The 16,863-nt window shown below is 39.1% G+C and overlaps 1 protein-coding gene across 1 annotated transcript in view; it reads right to left on the bottom strand.

Annotated features, from left to right (window-relative positions):
* Positions 1–16,863, bottom strand: part of LOC127651037 (elongator complex protein 2-like) — a 57,155-nt gene that overhangs the window by 28,866 nt on the left and 11,426 nt on the right. The window contains 4 exon segments of the mRNA XM_052136742.1: positions 13,529–13,629; positions 14,670–14,753; positions 15,064–15,207; positions 16,702–16,768. Coding sequence (XP_051992702.1) covers positions 13,529–13,629; positions 14,670–14,753; positions 15,064–15,207; positions 16,702–16,768 — 396 coding nt within the window.

The following is a 16,863-nucleotide window of genomic DNA, read 5'->3' as shown; positions in this document are numbered from 1 at the left end:
CTTGAAATATCTTAATTTGCTTGTAATGAGTCTATATAATATATTAGTTTCACCTTTTAAGTTGAATTACTGATATTAATGAACTTTTGCACGATATTCTAATTTTTCGAGTTTCACCTGTATGTTACCATGCTTTCAGCAGTAGAGACTGTGGCATCCTGAAATTATATTTGACAATCATCACAAGGTGATTTTGTAAAGTAGGAAGTGCTCTTGGATGAACGTATTTTCTTGTTCTTGTTACTCAAACAAACATAGCCCTTTTCATTATCCCCATCCCTAAATCTAACCAACAGTAACCATTAACTACCCCTAAAATCTGAGGAAAACGATAGGTTGATAAAAATATTGTTCATAAACTCAGCCCAAAGCCTAACCATCACAAAAACTTAACCCTAAATCTGATTCGTTTAGAAGAATGAAAAATGCAAAACAATAAGCTGATAATCATCAAAAATCAGCTCATTCTAAAAACCCAGCAACACAAGAAAAAGTTTACTTCCCACTAAGAATTATTGGAATTACAAAAATGTTTAAATATGGAACATATATGGTGGTAATGGGCCAAAATGTAGGTGTGCCAATCAGTTTTTGCTTTCCCAATAAAAACAGTTAAAGGCAGAGATGCCCAAATCAGGGCGCTGGCAATGACCACCTTTGATTTGGCTCTTCTTGCCGTATGTCAAAAGGAAAAAAAATAATTATAATAATGATATGTATATATTTCTTTTAGGCTGTCAATCGCTTAAAATGTTTAATCGAATTAATTACATGGTGTCCCGATGAATTAATCGTGATTAAATCGCATATAAAAATATTTGCTGAGAAAGCCCCTCATATAACAATAATTCAATATATAATGATGAAATAATGATACATAGTTATCTTTATATATTTAACAATTATTTATTTAGATATAAATAAATACCTAAAAAAATATTCAGATAATTAAAATGCATTACATTCTTGTGGCAGAAGAGTTAATCATTAATAAGACAATTAGATATGGCCCTACATCAGCACTACTGTGATTCGGCCGTAGGTAATTACAGCATTGCTGTTTTAAGGCAATATAGCACGATTGCGAGTGTGATATTGCTAATATATACTACAGTTCAATGAACAATTTAAAAAAATGCCATTTAAAATGTAATAAAACACATTTGTGCATGGAACTACTTTATTACATGCCAGATCAGAATCTGCCGTTGCTGGTTCAAAACAAATGATGCGTTCGTTACTTGTCATGCAGAGTAGAGCACGATCATTACTTCTTTAGTTATTCAAAAAGTTCACTTCAGAAATAGTATCACGGCTTGTGCTGTTTATAAAAAGTTATTGGAGAAACAAGGGTGGATAGATGGATGGAAGGATGTGTGTGCGTGCGTGCTTGCGAGAGAGCGTGTGATCACCTGTTGCCACACCCAAGCAGAGATGCGGTCAGTTTTCTCAGTGGAAAAATAGTGATCCAATCGGGGGTATTTCTCCCTATTTCGCAGTAGACGGTGCACAAGTCATTCACTAATGAAACCACAATGTCCTCCATTTTAAACAGTGTGTCCACTCCAATGTGGAAAGTCCGATAAGAGGTAAGCGCCTGAAGTTCGTGTAATTAATCAGTCTGTTGTGTCTCTCAGCTGTGATGAGCCGTAATGCTGAAGTAGTTCATTTAAAGCTATTTCCTAGCTTTTGTAGTAGAAATACATGCAATCACGAAGAGCTGTTGTATTTAAACGGCTGACGCAGATTCAATTCACTTCACCGAACCGGCTCATCATACACATAACATTTATTTTTTGCCACCACCTGCTGACTAACATATGTAATATATATAAAAAAATGCATGTAAAAATAAAAAAGACAAACCATAGCTTTTAACAGATCTGCACTGCCCTTACATTTTAGTTTAGAATGGCACGAACACAAGCAGAGTGATACACAGCTTAATCTGTGCAAAACTGTGCATGAAAATGTGCTCAATCTTGTTCAAATCCTAACCCCAATCCAAAGCACACACATAACCCTAAATTGAATCCTAAAATCAGGGAATCCTACTTAGTAAAACCACGATCACCCTCATGACGACAGCATTTCCTTTCGATCTTGAGCAAAACAAGAAATTTGCAGTAGCTGTATTAGAGTACCAGTGATTCCTCGCATTCAGGGGTGTCTCTGCTCCATGATTCACAGTCTCTTGTCATGCCCAGTAGAGCACATCTAAAAGATATTGCCAGATCAGCTGGCTGCCTTAAGCTCTCCATCAAAATGACAACAGTACACAGACAAATCAGCCATCTAACTCTGCCAGACATTTCAGCCCTTCCACAAAACATATAGGGTGGTTCAGACAGACCCAAACTGGTAGGGAAACGTGTTTAAAAGTAAATCCACAAACCATCAAATGATAGGGGCTATAGACATTTTCACGGTGCTGTGTTTGCCAGTAGAGAGACATCTGAGATGCCCTTCACAGGCGTATCCTACGGAGTGAATATGGCGGAACTAATGACTGCGATAAAGAGAGCCCTTCACTCTGAATGGCACAGATCTCTGTGAGCCATTCTGGAAAGAGCAATGCAACATTAACCAGATTGATTTTGAATTCCATCCACATGGCTACTCGTATATCACGGACAACTCTCATGGGCAAAATGTGCAATCACTCGTTTATGGAAGGAACACCAATATGGATCGGTGACATGATGTGTGTTGCAACACAAATGACACAGTTTGGGATGGATTTCGATACATTTCTTTATGCTACGAAAGGGAATCGGGAAAATTAGAGATTCCTGTTGCTTAATGTGAGCAATGCAAAACTGATTCTGAGATCCTGGAGAGGAAGAGGAGCTCAATACCATTCTAGACCACATAACCAGGAATTGGAGGTTAAAGATCTGGGCTAATAACTTAAAAGGTTCAAAACCCATCATTGTGGCCTTGAGCAATGCACTAAGTTGCTCCAGGAGAATTTACCCTTCAACAATTATACTTTAAATTTGCTTGTATAAAATAATTTTCCAAATGAATAATTTGATTATGTTGCACTTTATCTTACAAGAAGACAGTCACTACCAGACAAACTTTGATCGTGTTTGCCCTTTCATCGTGATATCTGGGTAATGTGGTCTTGAGGTTAAAGTTCTGGGTTGGTAAAAGGTTGAAGGTTCTTGTAGTTCCTTTACCCCAAATGGTAGAGTATAGTTGTAGATTAAGGTACCTGTATTCCTTGAATACACCTAATGCTTTACTTACGTTTTCCCCTACATAGGGGGTGGGGAACTTCCGGCCTATGGGCGGTTTGATCTGGCCCCCAAGTCAATTCATGAATACAAAAAAATATATTATTGTAATAGTATTTTGTAAAAATAATTGTGGTGGTTCCCCTCTTCAAAAAGGGGGATCAGAGAGTGTGTGCCAACTACAGGGGTATCACACTTCTCAGCCTCCCTGGTAAAGTTTACTCCAAGGTGCTGGAGAGAAGGGTTCGGCCGATTGTCGAACCTCGGATTGAAGAGGAACAATGCGGTTTTCGTCCTGGCCGTGGAACGACGGACCAGATCTTTACTCTCGCAAGGATCCTGGAGGGGGCCTGGGAGTATGCCCATCATGTGTTTTGTGGATCTGGAGAAGGCGTATGACCGGGTCCCCCGGGAGAGACTGTGGGAGGTGCTGCGGGAGTACGGGGTGGGGGGGTCCCTTCTTAGGGCGATCCAATCCCTGTACGTCCAAAGCGAGAGCTGTGTCCGGGTCCTCGGCACGAAGTCGAGTTCAATCCATTTGGGGGTTGGTCTCCGCCAAGGCTGCGCTTTGTCACCAATCCTGTTTGTGATATTCATGGACAGGATATCGAGGCGTAGTCGGGGTGGGGAAGGTGTGCGGTTCGGTGGGCTGGGGATCTCATCGATGCTTTTTGCAGATGATGTTGTCTTCATGTCATCATCGGTCCGTGACCTTCAGCTCTCACTGGATCGCTTGGCAGTCGAGTGTGAAGCAGCTGGGATGAGGATTAGCACCTCTAAATCTGAGGCCATGGTTCTCAGCAGGAAACCGATGGAGTGCGTACTCCAGGTAGGGAATGAGGTTTTGCCCCAAGTGAAGGAGTTCAAGTACCTCGGGATCTTGTTCACGAGTGAGGGGACAATGGAGCGGGAGGTTGGCCGGAGAATCGGGGCAGCGGGGGCGGTATTGCACTCGCTCTATCGCACCGTTGTCACGAAAAGAGAGCTGAGCCGAAAGGCAAAGCTCTCGATCTACCGGTCAATTTTTGTTCCTACCCTCACCTATGGTCATGAAGGTTGGGTCATGACCGAAAGAACTAGGTCGCGAGTACAAGCGGCCGAAATGGGCTTCCTCAGAAGGGTGGCGGGCTTCTCCCTTAGAGATAGGGTGAGGAGCTCAGTCATCCGTGAGGAGCTCGGAGTAGAGCCGCTGCTCCTTTGCGTTGAAAGGAGTCAGTTGAGGTGGTTTGGGCATCTGGTAAGGATGCCCCCTGGCCGCCTCCCTAGGGAGGTGTTTCAGGCACGTCCAGCTGGGAGGAGGCCTCGGGGAAGACCCAGGACTAGGTGGAGAGATTACATCTCCACACTGGCCTGGGAACGCCTCGGGGTCCCCCAGTCAGAGCTGGTTAATGTGGCTCGGGATAGGGAAGTTTGGGGCCCCCTGCTGGAGCAGCTGCCCCCGCGACCCGACTTCGGATAAGCGGTTGAAGATGGATGGATGGATGGATGGAATTGTATTCTCCTGCTCTAAAGGAAAATTAAATGAAATAAAATAGTAGCGTCAGGTTTCCGGGTGGTGTCTTCAGACAGTATGCTGTCTGGGTCACAGTCAGGGTGAATGCAACAGGCACGTAGCGGTAAGGTGTCATATTACTGATATGCATCATGGCAACTGTCAGGAAAAGAAAAGTAGATGAAGAATGTCGTGCTTTTCAAGGAAAATGTACAAACGTAAAAAAAAAGAATTTTTTTTTTTAAGTGAAAGGTAAGCCAGTGTGCCTAGTTTGTGGGGATGCACTTGCAGTAATAAAAAAGGCCAATCTCGAGCGTCATTACAGCTCGAAACATGCTAAACTGGATGAGTTGCAAGGACAAATGCGCTTGGATAGTTAATTCTCTTTGGCGGATTTTGTGTTCCCAACAAGCAGTTTTCACAAGACCACATTCTGACAGAGACAATGTCATACACACAGGTTTTGTGGTGAGCGAGCTAATAGCTAAGAAGCTGAAACCTCATTCAGAAGGAGAGTTCATGAAAGAGTGCCTTGTTGCCGCTGCGGAGCTGCTTGCGGCAGACAAAGTAAAACTGTTCCAAAGTGTCAGTTTGTCTTGAAGAACCATTGCAGAACGAATTACTGATATGGCACAAGACATTGAAACAACACTGAAGGACACAGAAAAGAAATTCCAGTTTTTCTCTCTGGCCTGCGATGAAACAACAGACATAACAAATACCGCCCAACTAGCCATTTTTATGCGTGGAATTACTGCTGAGTTTGATACGAGGGAGGAATTGCTGTCTTTGCAAGCCATGCATGGCACTACCAAAGGTGAGGATTTGTTTGAGCAAGTTGTTTTGGCGATGAACAAATTTGAACTATCATTTGAAAAGTTAAGTGGCCTTGCCACAGAGGGAGCCCCAGCCATGCTTGGCCCGCAAAAGGGATTAACTACATTGGTCAAAAAAGAAATGAGTCGTCTCAGTCTCGTTCCAAGTGATTTAGTTGTATGCCACTGTATCATTCATCAAGAGAGTCTGTGTGCACATTCCCTGGAGCTCAACAATGTAATGACAACTGTCGTTTCCACCATAAATTTAATCAAAAGCAGAGGGCTAAACAGCCGCCAGTTCAAAGAGTTACTGAGTGAGCTTGAGTCGGAGTACGGAGATCTGGACTACCACTGTGAGGTACGATGGCTGAGTTGCGCAGGTATGCTCACACGGTTTTACAAACTGAGGGAAGAAGTAAAACAATTCATGGAGATCAAGGGAAAACCTGTCGTGGAGCTCAGTGATGGCAAGTGGCTGTGTGATTTGGCCGTTATGGTGGACAAAACCAAGTACTTGTCAGAGCTGAACGTCAAGGTCCAAGGTCCAAACCAGCTTCTCAGCTCTCTGCTTTTAAACGTGAAATTATCTGAAGTGAAATTAAAGCTGTGGCAATTGCAACTGGAAAAGGGTAACACTGTGCATTTTCCTACTCGGCAAGAACAACAGCCTGCTATGACATCCGAATATGCTGGTGTGTGTGCAAAACTGCTTCAGGCATTTGGAGAGAGGTTTCAGGACATGAAAAGTAAACAAAATGAACTGAAGATATTTGCTACACCATTTAATGTGGAGCCAGCTGATGTACCTGACAACCTACAACACGAAATAAATGAGCTACAAAGCAACGATGCGCTCAAAGCTAGGTACAACAACCTCCCTCTGCTCGAGTTCTATAAACTGTATGTACGTTCTGAGGATTTTCCCATTCTGAAGAGACGTGCACTGAAGTTTGCATCTCTGTTTGGGACAACTTACAGCTGTGAGCAGTTCTTTTCAAAACTGACTCTTGCAAAGACTCGATTCCGCTCAAGACTGACTGACCCAAACTTGGAAAACCAGCTGAGAGTAGCATCATCATCACTGCCATCTGACATCAGACGCCTCGCCAAAGAGAAGCAATTCCAACCATCGCATTAGAGAGGTTAGTGATATATGTGTTCAATAATTTTGTATGGCCCTCAAAGGATATTATAAAAATGTAAATGGCCCTTGAAAGGAAAAAGTTCCCCACCCCTGCCCCTCATGGTTCATGCTTCCAACCCAGTGCACCAACCAAGGTGAGATGCTTGACACAGAGCAGCTCAATACTAAACCAATTACATCACCAATTGTGAGTGAAGTGGGGGTCATATGTTCTGGAGGTTAAAGATCTGGATGGTAACCCATCTTCCCTATGGCCTATGAGGGAAAATAAACCATTAGCACAACACTAATGTCTCAAGGCTCACAGAGTCCCCCCTCTTAAATGGCAACATCACTTATTAGCAGGGTGTACTTTACTCAGCGGTTTGTCTGGCTGCCCAAGTGCAAGTCAGCACTCCACTAAATCTGATCAATTAGGCTAATCATTATGGAGAAGTCTCTCACTTTAGATGTGTCAATTAGCCACAGTGATGTTGGTCATTTGCTGCTTAGTGGGACAGTTCCAGTCAGTCAGTTAGAAGCCCAATCATATATAACATGAACTGCCATGTTTATGAATAAGTAATTATCACAGGTTCAATGGTCCAGGTCAGTGGTTCCCAAACTTTTTACAGTGGCGTACCCCTCCAAACATTCAATATCATTCACATACCCCCTCTCTAAAGCATAGATAACATTCACACAAGGCATTTTTAAAATATGTATAATACAATTATCTTTTTAAAACAACTTCCTTATATTAAACATGATATATTTGTACATGTACCGTATGTTAATCATATACATATTGAATAAATGGCTTACTGATTGAGATGGGTATGCTAGATATGATATAACTGCATAACTTGAAAACTCTCCACTCATCGCGTCGTGGTATGCAAGAATAGCGTTCAGTTCTGTGCTTGGAATTGTGCATCATTGGAGGTACGGCATTGCCGGCCAACTTAGAGCATGTGGGTAATCTCTGTGCAATTTTGTGTTCAGCTCAAGGTTCTTTTCTGTCACATTTGACACTATTATCAAGGTTGAGCTCATTTGCTGAAAAAACATCATGCAACTATGTAAAAGCAGGTCTCTAGTGTTCAAGTAAATGTGAGTGAAAATGACTGCATGAGAATGTGGAAAATGATTGGCCACACAGGATGTCTGACACCTGTTATCAAAGCTTATGAACTTATACCATCAGAATCAAAACTCCCTATGCATCTAACCTTAAATACAAATTACGTTTTAAACTGTGGAAGCAAAATAAAACAGACAAACTAAAATCGTGGGAGACTGACATGTGCGAGTTTGGTAAAACAGTGAAGTATCCATTTTACTTGCTATCGCTAAGCTACATCACCTAGCAGTGTGCTGGGCTGGCGAAATAAGATAATTGTGTGACACACAACACATGAGTAGATACAATTTTTAGATAGGGTTATTTCATTGCATATTTATCTGACCTTTATGACACAACAATTTTGGTGTCTCTACACTAGAGGGTACACAAAAGTATTTTGTAAGTGAGAAATACATGATCTGGTTTTGAACGTTATTTTAGACTATGATGAAATTTAAAGAACGGTAAAGCATTTTATTCTTTGTCAACTCACGTACCCCCAGGAGTATGCGTACGCCAGTTTGGGAAACACTGGACTAGTTCTTATGCTACAACCTTTTCAGTGTGCTTTTTAACAATTGTTAAAGGTGATTTCTGCAAAAATGACTGTCTTCAAACTGGTTTCCCGAACACTCCCCCCATATTCCATTAGTTAGAAAACAGAAAGTAACGTATCAAACTCAAGCCATTGATTGAGACAATTTTGCAGTCTTGGTTGGTTGGAATCCTAAAACAAACAGAGCAATCTACTTTTTGTATGTTAGATAATTGATACTGCCACAAATTCACTGTATTTACACTTTTCAGGGAAACAACCTATGAATGGCTTACTTGTATTTCACTGTACATTAAACTGGGATAGAAAGTATTTTAACATAAAAGAGACACCAGTTTAAGTGTTTTTTATTTTTTATAAGTGCAGTTTAAAATAATTATCATTTATAAAGACGTGTGTAACATATCTTTGAAATGTAGCTAAAGCTAAGTGAAAATAGGTGATCAGAAGGTAGATATCCAAAAAGGTGTATGATAAAAGACATTTGTTTCCTTTGTTGGCAGAAACCCGTTAGTTCAAAGGCTCTCATCCACATCTGATACCCACATTCACACCTACCTCATATTGTATGCCCTTTACAACTCAGGACACATGCAGTGTGGAAAATACAGGATATGGAATGGTCTCTCCTACTGCATTCAAGTACAATAGAAGACTACCATGTTCTTATTTCTACTGCAGCTCATGACCTTTCATTTTTAATTGGATGTGTTGAAGTACAACAAATCACGTGAGCCGTCGTATGGCAATGTGCCAAGTGTCAGAAGCATGAGCCTTTATGCAGAGTAGTGATCTGAGCCCTACAGCCCTACGCCTGTATGCCAAGATCAAAGTTAGTGACTCATATTAATTAACCACAAAGCCATGCCTGTTATCTTCTGCAGGAACGCCAATCAAATTTTCCTATTATGGCTGAAGTGAAGAACCGACCTGCTTTGAGGTTAACCAAGGTATTGCTATCCCATTTCTGAAAGGAGCTCACCAATCATTCAGAGTACCAGAGACAGATGGAAGAGAACAAGATTCTCTGTGCAAGTTAAGTTTGACAGAGTTGGCAGAGAATGGGCAGATGTTCCCTGTGTGACCCAGAGTGGAACACAGCAGAAGTGCTTCGGCTGGCTATGCAGAACACTTCCTGTCCATGCTGTGAATTATCTCGCAATGACCAGAAAATTCCTGTCGTTTCATTTTCTGTACTATCTGATCTAGAAACTCCAAAAAGTCTTCTGGAGTGAGAAACTTCTCGAACACCTAAATATCAAAATTGCATATTACTATACGTCTTACTATTTTGGCAGAATGTATTATGTACAAGAGGTGACAGTTATACTAGTCATAACAATATACCAGTAGAAAGGAGTCAAAATTATGGGAATATTATGCAGGTCAATCTCTATTTGTTTTGCAGTTTAGACCTTATTCACGCTAGTGCCATCTTCGATTTTTAAAGGGAATGACAATACGGCTGTGAGGGATAGACTTACAGTCTACTGCAGTTTAAAGTGTTTTTGGATTGTTCCGTGGACAAAACATTGATAAAATATCTGTCCAAGATCATTCAGTATACATAGAACTCCAGACAACATGAGTTGTGGAAAATCAAACGTGATCAAGTAGCTTTATACAGTTTTATACCATTCGTGCCATTGAATAGATGGTAAGATTATCCCTCATACCCATTAAAAAGCATGTGCTAGGCTTTTAAAAATGGTGCTACCGTGAATAAGGTCCATAGCAAAAAATACAATGTAAAATATATGTTCAAAATGTTTATTTAAGAGTGCCTACATTCCTACTGTAAAGTGATGCTGGGTAAAAATCACTGTCAAAAAGACAATTCAGTGACTCAACTCAAAAAAATATTTCAAAATACAAAGAAATTATCTTAAATTAAGGAATATAATTAACTGTTAAACTGCAAGTAAGAGTTGGCACACAAAAAAAAGAAATCGAACTACTTTGCATAGTAGGATGCTCCACAGTTCTACAGAAACACAGTACATTACACTAGAACAAGTTCTACCGGGTTAAACAAAATAGACATCCATTTATACAAATTATCAGAACTGATACAGTACATGAAGTACACAGAACAGTGCACGGCCCCTAAACTGCTGTAATGTAGTATTGAAGCCCTGTATGTTACCTACTTGTCTACATTAAGTTTTATTAACTGCAGTTGTTTTCTTGTCTGAAGGTTTATGTAAATGAGGCAATTGTAAAACAACTCAGACTTTAGCTGGACTTGTTGCCCAGCCTTGTGGTACCATGCTCAAGAACAGTCAATCAGGTAGGACAAATATCATTAGGGACAAATGTTCTTCTACGACTTCATATTTCTCTTCCCCTGTCACTATCTGCTTTCTTTCAGCCTTCATATCTTCAAACATTGTTAAAATACATTTTCTAAAGCACATTATCACCTGATAATCACATAATCAAATTTTAATTTATCCTGAAATTCTGACTGGTGTGAACACTTTTGCTACTTAGGGACTACGTTTACATGGACACCAGAAAGTGGGTTATTGTGAGAGAAAATGCACTGTATAGGTTGCATACTTTTTACTCCCGTATACATGCGGCTCAGTCAGTAAGCAGCTTTCTCCACAGCAATGTAATTTCCCTTTGACGCTTGTTAAAATTACAAACATGGGATCCCAGGAAGACTTTGCTATTTTATTCTCTGTTACTTAGCTTTATTTTCACATATTCCATTGTTGCTGTGATTGTTCCTTTCACTTTCTATAGCAACCCACAGCTGAATTGCGCTGCAATAGTATATATATATATATATATATATATATATAGTGTGCATGATACACAAACATTAGAGACAGTCAATATTTTACATTGGTGTTTATAAATGGGAATATTTTATGATATGACCACAATATGCTGCATTCTCTGAGAGAATGCCCAGGTGTGTTAAAATGATTTCTCTCAATCCCTTAACCTGTGTAAAGGAAATCTGAAATATAGTTTACATGGGGTTTCAGAATGCCACTTTCCGCAAAAGCCCTGGAATAAACAGTTTTCATAAGTACATGTAAACATGGTCAGTATTTACACATGGAGTAATGTGTGTTAACTGAGTACAGGCTTTGATGCCTTGAGTGAATCTAAATGAGAAGATGGTTAAACCTATGCATAAAGAGGGCATATTTCGTTTGTTTTTAGTTTAGTTAGTGATTCAGCAAGTGGCTAGAGACATTCTTATATTTTATACTTTTGCTTGACATTATACAAGCATATTCATGTATCCACATTTATGTACTCAACTATAATCAGAATATAATCATATACTTCACATTCATGAAACCAGCTTATATGGCATTATCATCGTATTCTGACTCCATGTATTCCTTGTATTTCCATCCTTGCAAGCCTTATATGTTCAATGTGTGTATGTTAGAAGATTACTTCATGTTCGTTCTCTATCCTTGTAAATGGTTTGTTAATTGGTTTGTGCTTTCTGTGCCCAACCTTCCTGTGAGAAACTGGAGCGCTGTTTTGAACAAAGTATATACATTTTAGACTCTTATTATATGAACTTGTTGCCCTTTTGACCTGATGTGGTTTCAGAGCTGAATTCAGAGAGCTTGGTGCTAACTTTATAGATGTTATTGTTTCATACAATGTGCAGACAGGATTTTTGCACATATGAACATACAGGATGAGACACACTTGTGTTAGGGCTGGTGTTTCCACCCAGTGAGTCAACATACAAGGCAACCGTAGCCTTCGCAATTCAGCGGGTCATAACAATATGTTCTGACGCCTTTGAGTTAAATTCAAACCGTGCAAGAGGGTTTAAAGAGCTCAGCTCTCTGGCTCTCCGCATCTGAATTCCAGCTTTGAGGCCTCATCTTACTATCCGTAATTTAACTTCTTTCATTTAATTACTTAGTTCATTAGACAAAGACGAGGCATAGTATTGTTAGATTAATTCCAGGACTTAGTCCTTTGATATATCCTTAAGGTATATCTACTAAACATTAAAGAACCAAATGTACATTGTCTTTATTATTAAATTTCATCTCATTAATTCATATTTTATTCATTTTACTAATTTCTGTACAAATAAAATTAGTTATTCCTTCTACAAACCATCTGATTTATTGGTCATTTTTCATCTGCTGGATCTCAGTTAATCAGTTAATATTTTAATATCAGAAAATATAAAAAAACTGGAACATAGGAAAACAGCTGAATGGCATGTATAGTTTTAAGAAATGTGTCTTTGTTCCGAGAGTTGAAGAAATGGTTTGGGGAATTAGGCCAACAGAATCTGTTATAGTGAATCTGTCAAGAAAATCTGTAAAGAACACGATTTCCAGCCATGCATTTCTATCTAGTATATAGCTGCCAAAAATGTTTAGAGGGCTTATTCTGCCGCAAACACAGATCGCATCAATTGAATACCTCAGAAATGATTTATATGCAACCGTGCATTTATTATATCTTGTATATCTACATAGAAGACTAAATCCAAGATTTAAGACATTTATAAACAAAATTTTAAATGAAAAGGTCATGTCACAACACTGTAGCATACTACTACTTGGGACGTTTATCTTTCCATAATGTATTCTGTTCCACATAGTATTAAAAGGGTGATGACAGGAGCAGTCAAAATTTCCTTGCTATTTTAACATATAATAGGTAATTGTACTATTAAAACATACTGAAAGTTTCATAACACAAAACTTCCCCCTCACTGTAAAGAGCATTTGTTGAAGCCAATCTGCCAAAACGACTCATTCTCTACTTCCTCCACATTGTGATATCTCTGTGGTAGACATTTGCATCTGACCACCTCCACAACAACACATCAATGCCTATTTTACCTTATCAATTCCGTAGCCCCGCAGGTCAGTCAAGAACAGAGAGCCAGTAATAACAGTGAGCGTTTACGATCAAGTCTTAAAAGAGAAGCAGCACAGAGTGTTTCTGACAGAGGGTCAGAATGAGGATGTTTAACAAATATTTGACTTTATGCAAAAATAAATTGGGAAAGACTAATATTATAAAAGTATACATCAAGGAACATTAAAATAACAAATGGCATGTCATGAAAAATAGACATTACACAGTGTACACTACACAGTGTTCACTAAGTAGTAAGCTAGGATTGCATTCCAAACAAAAAAAATATGAAGTTGACTGACCTGCTCTACCCACACACCTGAATCCTCCTCTGGCCCCCATAAGATCATTGTTTTGTCCATGGAAGCAGACAGTAGTTTCAAGGGCTGTTCCACTGAGTCACCTGCAGGGGGAGACAATGAGTAATTACACAGAGGCTACATTTAGATAAACACAAACAGCTGATTAATACAAAAACACCTTAAAGGGGTCATATAATGGTACATGCACTTTTTCAAGTTGATTGTACTGAAATGTGTGTTGGCTGTGCCTGTACACAACCATCCTATTATGATAAAAATCCATCCAGTGTTTTTGTTTTAATCTCCTTATATATTTTCCCCTGCCTCAAATCGAGCCGTTCGACCGTGTGACGTCACACGGTCGGACGCCCCTCCCAGGATTGTTGATTGACAGCAGTGTTTCAACACAGACCCGCCCTCGCTCGTGAGCGAGCTGTCAATCATAGTCCGTCATCATTGTTGATACACTGAAGCAGAATGGCGCCTAAGCGATTGTGGTGTTCTGTTCTTCGGTGTAATAACGAACACAGCAGTCATTTTGATGTTCCTAAATCTGAACCGCTGAAGACGCAGTGGCTGAGTTTTGTTTACGATGGGAATATTCCCCACGAGCAACGTCAATGCGTTCATGTTTGCGCGAATCATTTTTCACCAGACTGCTTTATAAACGAGGGTCAGTATAAAGCTGGTTTTGCTAAGAAGCTGCTGCTGAAAAAAGATTCGGTACCAACTATTTATATTCCCTCGGCACCTCCAGAAGAAGTAAGTGTAACGTTTTATTAACCTTTATATTAATCTTTGCAAATCGCTAACCCTAACAGATGACCAAAGCTCATTATCATTTAAAGTCATATGCTCTGAAACGGCGTGCTGAAAACAGAGCTGTTTCTGAGCAGGTAAAATTAGTGTTTTCTTAAAATACTAATGAGAATTTTTAATAAAAGTATATTACAAAGTTTTCATTAAGACCCTAAAGATTCATATTAACTTGTAACTTGTAAAAATGGCATTATATGACCCCTTTAAGGTCAGTCGGAACTTAGCAGTGCTACAAGGAAAAATACATCATTGCACATTATCACTTACTACACACCCTGCTGAATAAACAAAATAATTTGAGAGTGAGAGTATGCAAGAATACCTTTGGTCTGTGGGGGCTGCCAATGCATTCCATAAACCCAGTTTTCATGGCCAGCTAGCACAGTTTCAAGAGTTACTGCAAACACTAAGACAAAAATAGAGAGCGGACAACTTCTGTTACAAAGCATTGCAAACATGATTCAAAAAGAACTTTTTGCCAAAGCCAATGGCCAAATCTTGAATTTGATTTGGCACTTGGCGAATATTAATTTTGGACCACGATTACAAAACAACATGCCTGCATTATTTGTCTTTGAAATTAAATAAGGCAAGAAATGTTTCAAAGTTAAAAGGATAATCAAGGACATAATCAACATCCAGGTAATCTATATCTTTAATCATTACTCATCACACAATTTAATCATAATCACACGAATGTCAAACTAACAACTTACCATCTCCAGACACTTCAAAGACATTCTCATTCATTTTAATAACAGTGTCACTCTGAAGGACTGGTTCAGTGGCAGTTTTGGCAAACAGCCTCCACACTCTGATCAGACAGTCTTGAGAACAGCTGGCCAGCAAGAGCTCTCCATCTAAACATTTAAAAGTTCAAACACACAGAAGAGTGAAAAGCAGTATGCAAGGCTTTCCTGCTTGCATATTTCCGTTTCAGTGCCTTTAGTTGTCAGCAAGTGCATGTTTCATGCATTATGAAAGAACACGAGAGCGGAATCAACTTAGATAGCAGCTCCTTAGGGTAGTACGCTTTATATCCTAAGATCATTTTCATGCAATTTACTTTGGTTTTAAAGGAATATTCCAGGTTCATTACAAGTTAAGCACAATCCATAAGATTTGTGGCATAATGTTGATTACCACAAAAAATATCTCCTCTACAAAAATCTAAAATCTAGTTTATCTTGAGGCACTTATAACACAAGTGAATTGGGCCAATCTTTGAGGGTTTAAAAAGGCAGCAATAAGAAGCTTCTGATTTTTTTACAGTAATTTTAAGGTTTACCCTTTTGTTGTAAAATTGTATATATACTGCAACTAACATTACACAGAAAAGGCAAGTACAGTAAATAAGGGATAATGTACTGTCAGCCGACTGTTATCGCAAAATAAATCCAGACAGGGTGATCAGGTCTTGTATTAGCCTGAAGGGGTATATTTTGCAATAACAACCTGCTGACAGTACATTATGCTGCTTATTAAACGGCTACTAAACAAATAAACAAATGCATGGACATAAAATATTTGCATTGAAATGGTGTAATTTGAGAAGAAATCGCCAAACAGCTGGAATCAACCCCTGGTATGCATCAGAGTTCTGATGGTGTTTATTTTGTAACTATGACAGCTCGTTGAAAATATTGATTTGAGTCGAAATGTTTTATTAGCTTACTCGTAGAGACCACACAGTGATCCAAGAAGCAGGAAAGATGGCTCGCAAATACCACAAAGATATATGTATGCGGTTATTTCCAATCAGAATAGAGTATTCCAGAGAGCTGTGTATTAAGAGATTTTATCACACTAAAATCATGTTAAAACACATATTGTTTGCATCTTGTGGCTATACATTTGAAAAAGTGAGTATGTAAATGCTTACGGATTGGCCCCACTCATTTCCATTGTAAGTGCCATGCCACAACGAAACCCTTTTTTGCCTTTTTGTTTTTTGTTTGTTTGTTTGAAAGGACCTGTCCCTACAAGTCGAAATACTTGTGCCACAAATGCTGTCGATTGAGCCCGACTGTTCCTTCAAGCTTTTTTGTGTTGTTGTTTGCTTTTTCAAAATAAACCTAAAATCACACACAAGCACACAAAAAATATATAAGTTTTAATTTTTTTTTATTACAGTAAAAAGGTTTAAAAACCATCTTGTTCACAATGTTTGTTTTTTAAATCAGCATAAATACTTTACAATTGAAATAATGTAATTGTTTTCATCATGATGATTGGGTGAATATGTCACCTAAACACAAATTAATATTTCTACACTTGCAGTCCATCACAATATAAAACATGCAAAATCAATAATCAAGAATAAGCTTTTCTGGGGTAACTACAAAAACTCTTACCTTGTACGGCCCAATCCACACCTCGCACCCAGTCCTCATGACCTGCCAGTGTCAGAACCCTCTGAAACTGAACACATCGACAGGTGAAATCCACACACATGAATCACATCCCAAACGTTAGATTTAAATCATTACTAGATAAATAAAAGACTAACAATCTTA

This window comes from Xyrauchen texanus, chromosome 10 (genome assembly GCF_025860055.1).
Source record: "Xyrauchen texanus isolate HMW12.3.18 chromosome 10, RBS_HiC_50CHRs, whole genome shotgun sequence".
Classification (NCBI taxonomy): Eukaryota; Metazoa; Chordata; class Actinopteri; order Cypriniformes; family Catostomidae; genus Xyrauchen; species Xyrauchen texanus.
Note: the sequence above shows the minus strand (reverse complement) of the source record. Positions and strands in the feature narration are given on the sequence as shown.